At 36.7% G+C, this 15,142-nt stretch overlaps 1 protein-coding gene across 1 annotated transcript in view; it reads left to right on the top strand.

Moving 5' to 3' along the window:
- Positions 1 to 15,142, top strand: part of CD58 (CD58 molecule) — a 79,424-nt gene that overhangs the window by 53,150 nt on the left and 11,132 nt on the right. The window contains exon 3 of the mRNA XM_074263177.1: positions 892 to 1,212. Within this exon, the coding sequence (XP_074119278.1) occupies positions 892 to 1,212 (321 nt within the window). The remainder of the gene's footprint in view (positions 1 to 891; positions 1,213 to 15,142) is intronic.

The raw sequence follows: 15,142 nt of genomic DNA, 5'->3' as shown, positions 1-15,142 counted from the left end.
AAAGGCCTGGGTGGTCCTTAGGGTGAAGGAAAAGGGTGGGTTGTAAACTACCTTCTTCAGTATCATTTCCAATAATAAAACCATATCTGTTCTATTGAACCACTGAACAATGACAAGCATGTTTATGGTGAATACAGGCAGAACCGGGCTGAAGACTCCGGCTGACTTTCTTGAAGTCCTTCCAATCCATCTTGAGGTGGAGAGTAATTTCATTCCATCAGACTCTGTTCAGAGATTCAGTTTCATGTGGTTTTTGAGGAAAACTGGGAAAGCTGGAGCAGCTTTCTGGCTTCACTCTGCCATCTTGGCTCCACCCCAGAATTCGTTCTTTCAGTTCTGATTACTCTTGGGAGAATAGTTATTTTTAACACTCGTTTAAAAAATTTATAATTTATTTTAAAAATTTGAGTTCTGAATTCTCTCCCTCCATCCAGTCCCTTCCTTACCCATTGAGAAGACAAGCAATAAGATATTGATTATATATATGAAATTATGTAAAATATTTCCATATCAGCCATGTTGTTTAAAAAAAAGAGTAAGAAAAATAAAGTTTAACATCCCCTTTTGAAATCTGGTGGTTCCCCTTTACACTGAATAGTGTGCCAGAAAGCAGGAAGCACTGGCTTATCAGCATGTGCCAAAAATGCTACCTGCGATAATGTTTTCTGAGTTTGTCTCATTTTCTTCATAAGACTGGAAGCCATTATAGGCAGGTGCTGTCCAATGCCTTCTGTTATCTCACATAGTGAGCTTTCAGTTGGTGATGATGTTGGCTCTCTAGACTAGAAATCATTTTTATTGGCTGGGAAGGAGGTGGTATCTCAGATGGGATGATTATATTATCAATGTGTGTTTATAGGATTTTATTCCATTTATCTTTTTGTTTTTCAGACTTCGGGAAGTGTGAGCCCATGAAGATATTTGGCCGCATGAACAATAATGTTACACTTTCACCATTTCACCTAAACAACATAGGGAATTTAGAGAACTGGAAGTTTAAAGACATTACTTGGAAGAAAGGGAAAGATAAAATAGCAGACTGGCAAAAGAATGAAGAAGTTTCATACTTTGGATCCTTTCACAAAAGGGCTACTTTAGACTTGGAATCTGGAAACCTTACCATCTCTAATTTAACAGCATCTGACGAAGGGGCATATAGAATGGAATCACTGAATCTTCCAGAAAGCGAGGCAGTGAATCTTTATGTTTTAGGTAAGTAGCACATTTATTTTATAGACTTGCTCTAGACTGTGCACCTTTGTGATTTTCCTGATGTGGGCTCTTTCTCTCTACCGAGGAAGATTGCCACATCCTTGTCTTTCAGCAACAGTCTTTGCTGTTGTGAACAAAAACTTTCATCTGCTGGTGATCTGTTTTGTGGTAATAAGTCTGCCCACATCCAAAAGGTGACATCCTTAGCCAGCACTCAATTGACTTCTATCTGATATCCTTCTACCATGGTCAAATTATCCAGAATGTGAAATGAGGTAGTAGAACTTCAAGACCCCAAGGCCACTGTCATACCATACCACACCACAGTGAGATGCTAGAGTTCAGTGAAGGATAAATTTTATTTTGATACTGAAAAGGATACATTTCTCACTATTTTAAGAATTCTTTACAATGAATAATTATGGAAATGAGAAGGATTTGACAGTTACAAAACATTTTGAAATAGTGGTTCCTTTTCTTGGAGTTTTCTGATCCCTGGATTTTAGATGGGGTAGAGAAAGTATGTGTCCCTACTGCTTCCCTCTTTGAGGGCAGAGGTTGTTTCATGTTTGGTTTTGTATGCCTAGTGTTTTTATGTGGTAGATGATTAAGTTGTTAGTCATTTTCTGTCATGTCTGACTCTTTATAACCCCATTGGGTTGATTGGTTTGTTTTTGACAAAGATACTGGAGGGGTTGGCCATTTCCTTTCTCCAACTCGTTTTACAGATGAGGAAACTGAGGCAAACAGGGTTAAGTAACTTGCCCAGGGTCTCACAGCTAGTAAATATCTGAGGTCAGATTTGAATTTAGGAAGAGTCTTCCTAATTCTAGGCCTGGCACTTCTATCCACTGCACCATCCAGCTGTAATATAATAGATGATTAGTAAATGCTTATTGATCAATTCTTTGATTAAACTGATGTGGGTTGTGTAGATGTACTTACATCCTTGAGTGGACAAGAAAAAGGTGTAAGATCATAGGTGTAAATCTGGAAAGGGCAACCCTTAGGTGAGGAATCTGATCTAGGAGTTTGAAATCTCTTATCCAACCATAATCAGTCTGCTAGAATTTTTGACAAACCATGGAAAGGGGAAAACAGTTCTGACTGGGATCATACAAATTTATGTTATAAAACCTCAACTTCACTGCAGAAAGATAATCTTTTTTATACCTCCCTAATCTGTTCAATATCCGCTCACAAGAGTGGCTATCCCAGACTTCTCCATCTCTTCCTTAGTTTCTCAGAATACTATCTCATCCCATACTCTTAATTGCTTCAGTCTTCATCAAAAATAACAAGTCATTTCTTAATAACTCTTCCTTCTCTTCTTCTGTTCATCTCATATCATCACTCAGATTTCTTCCCCTATTTCCTTCTATGCCCCTATTTCATAGATGACTCTTGTTCTTGTCAAGATGAAACCTTCTACATGCACTTTTTATCCCCTTCCATCCCAATTTCTCCAGCAGGTTGCCTCTTACTAATCTTCAATCTGTAGCTCCTGGCTCCTTCCTTTTCCTGGGAACATTCCCAGGTCTCCTCCATCTTTAAAACAAATCCGTATTTGATCTTATGCTTCTGCTTGCTAACAAACCATATTTTTCTTCCTTTCATAGCCAGACTTCTTGAGAAAGCTGTGCATTCTCAACATTTCCACTTTCCTCTCTCTTTCTTTTGTTAGTCTAAAGTCTGGCCATCTTCATCAGTCAACCAAAACTCTCTGAAGTTACGATGATGTTTTCATTGTCATATCTAAAGACATATCTTAAACCTCATTCTCCTTGACCTCTCTAGGACCTTTGGCACTGACAACCCCCTCCCCCTCTACTCGATGTGCTCTAATTTCTATATTTTTATAACTGCTCTTTTACTGCTCCCCATGCTTGGAATGCTCTCTCTCCTATTTCCTGGTTTCTTTGGCTTGCATCAAGGCTCAGCTCAAGTCCAGCCTTTTGTAGGAGGCTTTTCCTTGTCTTTCCCTCTTTCTTCTCCTACCTCCCCCCATTTCCATTTGAGATTACCTTTCCTTTATACTATATATATATATATATATTTATGTAAATAAATAAATATAAATATTTATAATATTTATATATTTATAAAAATATTTATTATATTTATTATATAATAAATAATATTATTTATATTATATAATATAAATATTTATAATATTTATTTAATATTTTTATATATATAACATATATATATATTATATTTATATAACATTCCTACATGCCAGTCACTGTGCTAAGCATTTTATAGCTATCATGCCATTTGATCCTCATAACAACCTAGGAACTAGGTGCTGATATTTTCCTTATTTTATAATTGAGAAAACTTAGACAAAGCTTAAGTGACTTTACTGGAATAACATAGTTTGTAAGTCTTTGAGACTAGTTTTGAAATTGACTCTAAATCCAGATCTCTGTCCATTATCCCACTAAGGGGTTCCAATTCATATGTGTTTTACGTCTCCCCATTAGAACTTCTTGAGGTCCGGAACCATGTTTTTGCCTTTCTTTGTATTCTAATACTTGGTCAAATGCCTGGCATAGAGTGAAAATAAACTAAAGTGAAGGGATTGGACCAAAACGCCTGTGAAATTACTTCCAGGTCTAAATTTGGGTTTCTAGGATTTTTGCCCACATCTTTATGTAAATCTGCAAATCCATTTAACATGTTGCAGCCCTTCCTTCTTAGACTATCCATTTGTTCTCTCTCCCTCTTTCTACCTCACTGGCCTCATATTTACATATGTAAATTATTCTTAAAAATACCATCTTTGCTACAGCCTTCTTATATCCACTCTGTCTCTTTCCATTCATCTCTGAGTCATTGGTAAGTTTGATTTTTCTGAGATCTTGATGTTCTGTACTTGGTAACCTTCAAGGAATATTAATGGCAAGAGAATGGATTTTCAGGACAGCTAGCCACATGGGGTTATGGGAAATGTTACAAAATTTCCTAAATGACATTCTAGTTTCAAGCACACTAGATTCATTAAGATGATGGAGTAGCATGGAAACTCAGAATTAAGAGATCCTGGATTTGAATCCTATCTCTTACATGTATTCCTATGAGCAAATCATTTAACTTCTCCAAACCTCAATTTCCTCATCTGTAAAATAGAAGTAATAACAGTACCTACCTCCCAGAGCAATTCTGAGGCATATGAGGTAATGATAGATGGAGTAAAGCATATTGTGAACCTTAAAACATTATATAAATGTTAGCTGCTATTAGTTAAGAATTATCCATTTAGAGCTGAGTAAGCTCTTAGAGGTCATCAGATCCAATTTTCCCATTTTATAGATAAGGAAAATGAGGCACAGAGTTTAGTTGACTCTCAGAGTCACAGAACCAGCAAAGAGCTAAGGCAAGACCTATCTATGGGTCTTCTTGACTCCAAATTTGCTACTCCATCCACCCAGGTCACATTTTTAGACGTAACTATCCTATAAAACAGATAATTACAGAATCTCAGAGGGATTTCAGACACCAACTAGTCTAATCATATTAGAATGAGAAACCTTTCTCCTCTCTGAAATCTAAAGGTTCAATGGGATTTAATGTCATCTCTTGCCCAGTAAAAAATTCCCCACTGTTGTCTTCCTGACAGGTAATCATCCATTCTCTGCTTGAATCTATGCAGGAATGGAAAAATTCCTGCTCACTACATATTTTTTCACTTTTTTTTTTTGCCTCATTTTAAAATTATTTTATATTTTATTTTTCTCCATTACATGTTAAAAGCAATTTTTAACATTTGTTTATTTCTTCAATATTTCTAAACATTTCTTATGATGAACCAAAACCTTCTTGTGGCTCTTATGTTCATATCAGGATTTCCTGTGAGTCTCCACATCAGAAGAACTGGTTTTTCTGGCCCTAAAGCAATTTTTTTCACCCGCTGAAGTTTTCATACTTTCTAAATCCATGTTTCTTGCTTTCAAATGGCTAGCAGCCTGAAGTCTGTGAAACTTGTTTCAGAAATAGTCTGTGCTCAGCCATGGCACGCTAGAGACATACTCCTCACTTGTTGGGACATCCTGCCTCTTCTCTGCAAATGGCTCATTGTAACAGGCTCTTAAGAGCAAAATGTAGAAGCCACTTCTCCCTTTTCCACATCCTGTTCTATGTTTCATCACACATAGAAATGGCTGATCAGCTAAAATCAGTGGTTTTCCTGGTGAGCTGGGAATTGGGGAAGATGAGCATATGGCAGATGATGCTGGCTTTGGCAAAAGGCATTTCTTTCTATATTTCTTACCAGCTCGGTTCCATGTACAGATGTGCTATTCTCAATCAGACCACAGTTAGGGCTACTAAAAATGGACCTGGGGTTTATTGTCATTTCTTGAGTGTGGTTATTTCTTCTTGTAAGTTAGATATTAGGGAAAATGTATACTTCTAAGAAATGGGTGCAAGCTTTGCTTTTTCCTTTTTTTAAAAAAATAATTCAAGTTTTTTTTTTTTTAGCTCTTTTTATTTCTTCTAAGAATTGTAACTAACCTAATTGGAAAATATTTAATTTAACAAGAAAAAATATTTTGTGGTGATGAACCAATGTTTCCAAATTAAAAGTAACCCTATAAAGCAGAACAAGCTAAAGAAAAGATAAGTCTCTGCCTCAATTAGGAATTCCAAAATCTCAAGAGTAAGAAAGGACCAGAGGGGATGTTCAGTCCCTTCAGTCAGTCAACAAGCATTTATTAAGTGGTGACTATGTGCCAAGTTCTATGCTAAATGCAAAAGAAAAGCAAAACAAAACGAAACAAAAAACAAACCCAACTCTTCCCCCTAAAACTGTTGGTTTTTCCCCAAAGAGCTGACATTCAAAAGAATGAGAGAACATATAATGTATAAAGAGAAGATGGGAGGGAATCTGGAAGGGGAAGGCAGTGGCAACTGATGAGTTAGTGGAAGGCCTCCTATCCAAACTAAGATTTGAATAGAAGCTTGAAGAAAATGAAGGAAACTCAAAAAAAGAGAGTTAAGAGAATAGAGTATTGAAGGTATGGGGACCCACCAGTGCAAAGGCACCCAGTTGGGACATGGTGTCCAGCAGTCCAGTCCAACCTTAATCAGAAGTCCCTCTACAACATACATCCCTTAGAAGAGATCATCCAGTTTCCATTTCAAGACCTTGGGAAATCTGGGGCGGCTAGATGGCACCATAGTGGATAGTCTGGCTTCAGGAATAGCTTCATCTTCATGAGTTCAAATCTAGCCTCATATGTTTACTAGGAATGTGGCCTTGGGTAAGTCACTTAATCCTGTTTGCCTCTTCTGTAAAAGGAACTGGAGAAGGAAATGACAAATTATGCTAGTATCTTTGCCGAGAAAACTCCAAATTGGGTCATGAAGAGTCAGACATGACTAAATGGAAAACCAGCTTCTTTTTTAGGCAGATCATAGCACTCTGGAATAGAAATACTGAGGAAGTTTCCTCCTTGAGAAACCACATCTTCCTCTCTGAAACTTCCACCCCTTGCTTCCAGTTCTGCCTTTTGTGGCCAAGCAGAATGTATCCCTCTTCTCATGACTCATGGCAGCTGAGTGTTCCAGTGCGTGGAGTGTTGGATCTGGAGATCAGAAGACCTGGGAAGTTTAAAGAGGCTCTGACAAGAGGTAGCCTGACGGAGTGAAAAGAGCCCTGGCTTGGAGTCAGAGGTTCTGTAGTCAAAATCTTCCTCTGATCAATTACTGTGGGATTTGAGGCAAATCCCAACTTCTCTGGACCTTAGTTTCCTCATCTTAAACAATGCTATCCTTCCTCAGTTACTATCTTCCCCTGCCCTCTTTTTTCATTGAGAGTGTTCTTCTGCTAAGGCAAAGTGGGAAGACAGATGGTTTTAGCATCTGAAGACCTGAGTTTTAATCCTGGCTCTGCCCCTTCCTATAAAAGACTCAGAGTAAGTCACTTATTTGTCAGAAAGACAGAAGTGGATTTGATGACCTCTATGTCATCATAGACAGCTAGGTGGTACAACAGATGAAACACTGGATTTGGACCTGGAAAAATCTGGATTCAAATCCCACAATTGAAATACTGACTATGTAGGACATTTCACAGTCTCTCAGTCTTAATTTCCTTACCTATAAAATAGGAATGCTAGGGGAAGCTAGGTAGTACAGTGGATAGAGCAGCAGCCTTGAAGTCAGGAAGACCCGAGTTCAAATGTGGCCTCAGACAATTAACATTTCCTAGCTGTGTGACCCTGGGCAAGTCACTTAACCCCAGTTGCCTCAGCAAAAACAAATAAATAAATAAAATAGGAATAATAACATATGTGGTACTATACTCAGAAAATTATTGTACAAATCAAATAAGATTATATGTATAGATATAAAACTACTATATTAATTTTAGTTATTACTAAAGCAGTATTTTAGGAAAATTAATTTGGAGCCAGCTCATGAAAGCTGATTGTTAAATTTTCCATCTGAGCATTTATATGCCTTAGAAAATTCTACAAATTTGGGGTTGATTTATTATTTTTTTTTATTGTGTTGACTTAGAGTGACAAAAAAAAAAAATGTTAATAATGCAGATTCAATTTAAAAGTGCACCATGTGCACATCCCTCTTCCCCCAATAGGAGTCAGTTGTTAAGCTTTTTCTATCATACTTTTGAGACAGAAGGCAGTTGTTAAACACTTTCCATTATACACCTGGTTAAAGCATAAACTAGTTAGAAATATATGATAGTAAGTGAGAAATGGAAGTTTGAATTAGGGTGTTGTCATTGAAAGTGAAAAGGATATAAATAACATTAAGGATGGTAGAAGTGGTAGGGAGGATGTCAAATGAAAAATGAAGAATGACAGTGAGTCATTATTTTGGGCAGTTAGAGGTCATTTATAGTAACCTTTATGTGAACAGCTGAAGAAGAGTAATATAGACAAAAATTGAATTTCTGAGGGTTTAGGTATGAGTGAGTTGATGGTTAAAAAGTGGAGGAACTAGCAGATATTTCAGAAATTCTAAATTTTCTGAAATCTGCAAGGGAAGAATTATTTGTTTGTTCTAGAATAAAGGAAACTGGAGTAATTTTGCAAGTGGGAAGGAAGAAGTCAATACAGTAAAATAAAGAGATTGTTTCCTAAGAATAAGAGCCCAATTAAAGGAGATGACAAATGTGTAGCGAAGCCAGCCAGCACATTTTGGGGATTTCTTACAGCAGTTCAAAGTGATTCTGGAGTAAGGCAGAGAAGGTAAACAATGAGAGTGACTGAGGAGTTCCCTAGTAAATGTTTAACAACAAGCTTTCCAAAAACAACAAACAGCAACCTGTATGCAGGATACACTTTTTATGTTTATTCTTTATCATTATTAACATTTTCTCTGGTCTCTCTTCTAAAGTTTAGGTAATCAGCAAAAGAACAAATCAAGCCTTCATCTGTAGCATTTGCTGATTCTTGAAATACAAATACTCTTATTTACAAATGGTTCTGGCTCCAGTCCACCCTTGGCAGTGGGTGACTCAGAACTGAGAGTCACACAAGTGGAAAGGAGGGGAGGGCTGTTAGATAAGGGATTTCAGGATAGTGGACATTTCGCTCCTAAAGTGGCTAACTCCAGAGTCAAAACTAGGGAAGGAAGTGCTAGATCTGAATAACAAAGCTATGGCGTTACAGAGAAGCAAGAGCTCTATTCCATCTTTGAGGCAAGATACTAGGAATGCATTACTAAATTTGTCTTTCTGGCTATGTGGCCTTTCATTTAAACATTCAGAAAATCACGACAGAGTAGTGTCGGGAAATCTGAAAGAGGAAAGGGTAAGAAAGAAGGAAGGAAATAAAGACATCTGCTGTTGTGGCTGTTTGTCCTTCATTCTTGAAGAGGACTATGACATCAAGGAGTTGATTCCATGACATGCAAGTGAATTGGGTCAGTCACCTGCCTCACTTTTCCCTCCAGAGCCATCTGGGTCCAAAGGCCAGATATAGACCAGAACACTGGAGATGGCCCAGAATAGAATGGGAGAGTTTGGTCTTTTTAAGCCACGGTCTTTTTTGATGAGGATGTACCCATTCAGTGATTAGGTTAGGTAACAAAGAAGGCAAAGAATCTCCTCTTTCACCTAGTCCAAAAAAAAAAAAAAAAAAAAAAAATCCAAGTAAATGAATGGATTTGGGAGAGGAAGACTCTCTGGGTTTGGGGTCAAAGCAGAAAAGATTGCTATTTAAATTCAGTCTGAGTCAATAATCACCTACTATGAGCCAAGCAGTGTGCAAAATGCTTTACAAAATCTCATTTGATCCTCACAACAGTCCTGGCAGGTGGGTCCCATTTTCCAGATAAGGAAACTGAGGCAGAGAGAGAGAGAGAGATTGAATTTACCAAAGTCACATAACTTGTTAGTGTCTGAGGCTAGATTCACATATCATCACATATAAAACCAAAGTGTGGGACTAGTTGAACTTTGAATTCCAACAATATGTTAAGCTAGAGAGAGATTTGAAGGACCAGAGCTTGTGCCAAGGGAACAAAACTGGTTTAGCAAGAGCAGAGCAGGAAAGAGAGATCAATTTTCTGTGGATAATAAAGGAAGAGTTAGGAGGTTCTTTTTTCACTTTATTGCGGTGCTTAAAGGACGTCCCAGGGTGAGAAATCCTGTATTGCAGAGAAATGCTAACTCTGGTATTGTTTTTCCTTCCAACTGTACTAAAGGATTGTTCATGCAAGTGAGATGAACTACTTTGCCCTCAATCTGAATTGCAGGAATACCTTTTTAATAGATTAATTCAGGCATTTCTTTGAGAGTTATGCATATAACTGTTCTTAATGAGCAATGGATTGCATTAATTAATTATGAACACTTATGAATAGGTTAATTATTTCATCTTTTAGTCATGAAGTCGGTCTGTTTCCTTTCCAGGTAGAACATGAGGCAGGCAATGGTTAAGTTTGTCTTCCTGGAGGATTAAGGTGTGTCTCTGAAAGAATGAATCATAGGAAATCTAGAGCAATCTGAAAATCCAGAATTGAGAGAAGAGAATCTGGAGCTCTGCAATTATATTTGCATATTTTAATAAAAGTTATCTGGCATCAGTAAGTGTAAAGAGACTCAAAAAAGATTGTGCCAGTGTTTGGGCTATCAGTCTTCGTGTTGGCATGTTTAATAATAATAATAAAAGCAATAATAAGAGTTGACATTTATATTGTACACTAAAATTAGCAAAATCTTTATGCATATTTCTATTTGATCCTCACAACAACTCCATGCTGGTATTATACCCATTGATGAGAGAGCTGAGGCAGGCAGAAGTTAAATTACTTCCCCAGGAGTACACAACCAGCAAGTGTCAGAGGCAAGATTTAAACTCCTCTTCCTGACTCCAGGCTCAGTACTCTATCCACTGAATTACACCTTAAAAACCTAAATTATAATATAATATGTGGTGATATTGTATTAGATTCTGCATAATACAATAAGGTTTTTGATGGACACTGATTGCAGTATTCCCTTTAAATTTAAGCACACTCACTCCCATGCATTCTGTGCTACATTTTTTTTCTGATCCCAATGGGATAACTCCCTTTGTCGATTCAATTCATGGCTTTTTCTTCAACTTTAGAGATGCCTTGGGCACTGAAAGAGACAGAGGCAGGCTGGTATCCAAATCTTCCTAAGGGAGGCTGTTTAGTTATTTATTTATTTATTTTTACCCATCATGCTGTGATCATATTGATACTCTTTGTCCAAGTCCTCCTACATATCTCCTCCATAAAGGGGAGCATCCAACATGCTGAAGGCCTTCCTCTAGATAGCTTGACATGTGAATTACCAATGAAACAGCTGCCCCATAGCTGTTCTGTGCCACATAAATAGAAAGTGATGCTCTTTTAAAAAAAAAAAAAAAAGTTTTTTTTAATATTACCATCATTTCCCCTAGTGTCCCTCCCTTTCCCAGAGAACCATCTCATATTTTTAAAAAGGTAGCCTTTTTTAAAAGACAAAAGAAGAAGAAAAAGTCAAAGCAACCAATCAATACACTAAGAGCTTGAAAACATGTGCAGTGTGCAACCCCAGTGGACTTCACCTCTGAAAGAGTGGGTTGGGAGTGGCCCCTCATAGATCTTTTTTCTTTCAAGCCATTCTTATTCTTTATAATTTTGCAACATTCACTTTTTATTTTTGTGTGTATGGTTCTTACTGTTTTCACTGCTGAAGCTGTGTATATTGTTTTATTAAACAATGAAATGAAATCATTTTAATTAAATATTAATAAACAACCCATATTTGATTAATGGATGTTTATTAGCTATTTACTATGTGTTTTGCTTACTTATCTCTGTATTAGTTCTTGTAGTTCTTTCTATGCTTTTCTGTATTCATCATTTCTGAGGGTGTCATAATAATTCATTATATTCACGTACCACAATTTGTTTAGCCTTTTCCCAATTGACAGATGTCTATTTTGTTTACAATTCTTAGCTGTCACAAAAAAAGTGCCGCTATAAATATTTTGAAGTGTATGGGAACTTTCTTCTTATCAACTGCTTCATTGGGGTATACCCCCAGTAAAGAAATGTCTGGATCAAGGGATATGGACAATTCAGTAACTTTATTTACATAATCAAATGGAGAAGTTATGCTCTTAATTTGTTTTTATGTCATAGGACCCCTTTGGCATGTTAGTGAAACCCATAGATCACTTCTTGGAATAATGAGTTTACATGCATAAAATAAAACATGAATTAAAAAGGGAAAAATCATATATAGTTGAAATAGTTGTAAATTTTTTTAAAAAACAAGTTTATGAGGGCCACTAGGTAACACAGTGGATGGATTAGATTTGTCCTCAATAACTTACTGGTTGTGTGACCCTGGGCAAATCACTTAACCCTAATTGCCCTACTCCACTCTCTCCCTTGCCTTCCCCTCTCTGCCTCCAACCAAAACAAAACAAGTTCATGGAAGCCATGAACCTTGAACTGTCCACTCCACATCTCTCCCGATAGAATATAGATTCTTTTTATTTTGAGCAAAAGCTTTATTAAGTTAGTAAGTTTATTATCCTGATAACACAAGAAACCCACCTAAAATAATTAAATGTTTCACAAGTTTTAACTTTACTTTCAAACTGACTGAATTAGTTGAAACAAAGAAATTTTATACTCAATCATGTGAATTTCCTTTTTTTTTTGCTTTTGAAGATTCATAAAAATAATTTCACTCTTGCAGAGTACATAAATTATACTTGTATAATTTGTTATACTTATTGTTTTAAAAGTTACTGATGTTATTCTTTTGTTCAATCTGAGAGTGATTTGTATCAAATATTTTTAAGAATAGAAAATACTAAATTAGTGGATTTGATACAGTTCGGTGCTTACATATACCAGTTATATATCTTGAGACAGCTAAAAAACACTAGATCAAGCTTTCAAAAAAATTAGCTTGGACTAATTGATTTATTTTTAAGATTTTTTTTTGACAGTTTGAATTTATGGCAATGAAAATAGCTGTTTCATTATTAAAAATCTGAGATCTAAATCAATGAAACACAGGAACCATCATTACCCCATTGTTCTAATTAACTCACTTCATCTTTCACATGTTGTCTTTTTCTTTAGCAGCAGGTATTTAAATAAAAGCTTAAGACATCTGCAGATCCAGATTTCAAGGGAAAATATCCTATTAAGCTTTCTTGATAGTTCTTTGCTTTAACTGTGAAACTCTATAAGAATTCATGTTTTTTTTGGTAATGGGATCTGAAAACAATACTTAACACATATACAATCTTAGCAGATTTTCTGTATATGTACTGCGTAGATTGATTTTATAAAGCTGGAAAATATCGTAAGCTGCAGATAAAACTCAGTACAAATTAAACTGGCCAGGGAAAACATGTTTAAAGCATTATTATATACAGATGCAACTTTTATGAACATTGCATAATATCCAAGCATTTTTCCCAAACAACAAAAATGTTCATTATAGAAATGTTCTCACATAGGATACATTCCTCCCTGAAATTACATAGAAAGGAACTTAAGCAATCACTTACCAAGTTTACCTTCTACTATATAATAGAAATAAATCCCTCCTGTAGAGAATAGAGGCAATAGAAATACCTCCTGTAGATCAATAGGTGACATAAAAGAATGACATTTACAGAATGCCATTGTAGAGGCAGAAGTATAAATAAGATCGATCATTATGAAGATTTCAAACTATTTTAGTATTAACAGTTGCATCTTAGTTATTTATAGAGAACCTTGCTCTATTAACACATATAATTGAGAACAGTAGCCAGAGTCTTTCAATCAAGATACACAGCTGAAAGGGTCAATAATCATTCTTCCTATGGTTTCCTGTGGGCAAGTCCTTTATCTGTAGAAATCTGACTGCAATTAAATTCTGCCATTTTCCAGCTATTGGATGAACAACTGAAAGCCATTACTATACACTACACTGATTACATAGGGTCTCTTTCCTTCATTGGTTCTGGCACACTTCCAAAATATGCCCAAAAGTCCAGTTTTATTTTTGTCCAAAACTCTAGGAGCACAGAGGCATAGAAGCAGCAAGATAAGCTCTGAAAATTGAAAATAGCAGACATAGTGAGACCTCTGATACCGCCAGTCACTTAGAATACAGGTTCTATGAGGGCAAGCAGTGCTTATCTTAGCACAGTGTCTTGCCCTTAGGATCACGTTTCTTCAGAAGCATCCAAGCCAAACTTCTCATTTCAGAGGTTGATTTGAAATTTAAGTCAGAGTATAGAAAGAAGATCAGATAGATTTTTAAGGCAGGGAGGGGCAGTAAGTAAGGCTGTCTGTGGGAGTAGTAAGAAAGCCAGTCTTGTCCAAGACTGTGAGATGTATTGGGGAATTAACAATTTTGATTGGCATCCTATTGTTTCATGATGATAGAAAAGGGGGACCCTGGTGATGTTGGGGCTTAAATGTCAGTAGTGTAGTGTAGTGAGTAGATTGATTGTTTGATGGTGTAGATAGATGTTTGACAGAGTTAGGCTTCTGCCAAATGGTGAAGGGAAGGAAGCTCTGAGTTCCAGTGCCTGCTCTGTTACTGTCTGTGATTTGGGACAAGTCAATTCAATTGGGCAAATCTTTAGGCTTCAGTCTCCTATGTAAATATAAAAAAACGAAAGATGTGAAATGGAAAATCACTTAGCCAAAAAGCCCTTTTTTCAAACCACTCACTAGGTACCAGGCATTGAACTAAGGGCTGTGGCTACCAAAAAAAAAAGGGGGGGGGCGCAAAAACATGGTCCCTGTCTTCCAGAAGCTTACAATCTAATGGGTTTTTTGTGGTCTCTTTCAGCTTAAAAGTGTAGGAAATATATATATATATATATATATATATATATATATATATGGAGCCTCTACTAGATAATGACCCCAGTAATATCTGGGGTAAACTGTTGAGGACCATGTCTAAGTGTGAAACCCAGAAAGCCTGTAAAGATTTAAAGGGGACTGTATCATTAAGGGGACTGTATCTGAAAGCCTCCACAGCTGTGAATCATAACACACTTGAAGGAATTATAAATCAGTCTTTACTGAGGCAGGTGTTGCTAGTGGATTGGGAATGAAATAAATTGGAGGCAAGAGGGAAGAGGAGGGAGGTCAGAAAATACAACTGCCACTTAGTCTCCTTGTAGCGTTATCAGCCTCTCACAGGAAGGGATCTATTCTGCTGGTCAGCAGCATTAGCAGGGTGGCTCCTGTAACAGTCAACGGTAGAAAAGATATCCTTTTAAAAACAAATACAGTTGTGGGCAGTTCAGGGCTGATCCCCTGAACCAATGAGCACAAAACTCAAGGAGAGAAGAAATCTGGAACATTTTCTCCTCCTTCTCTCACTCCCAACTTCTTCTGGGGTGATACAGAAGTTGCCTTTTGTGGTCAGAAGCCTCAGGATACTGAATGAGGCTACTTTGGGAAGAAT

Source organism: Sminthopsis crassicaudata, chromosome 4 (genome assembly GCF_048593235.1).
Source record: "Sminthopsis crassicaudata isolate SCR6 chromosome 4, ASM4859323v1, whole genome shotgun sequence".
Taxonomy (NCBI): domain Eukaryota; kingdom Metazoa; phylum Chordata; class Mammalia; order Dasyuromorphia; family Dasyuridae; genus Sminthopsis; species Sminthopsis crassicaudata.
The sequence above is the reverse complement of the archived record's forward strand: the minus strand, read 5'-3'. Positions and strand labels throughout refer to the sequence as shown.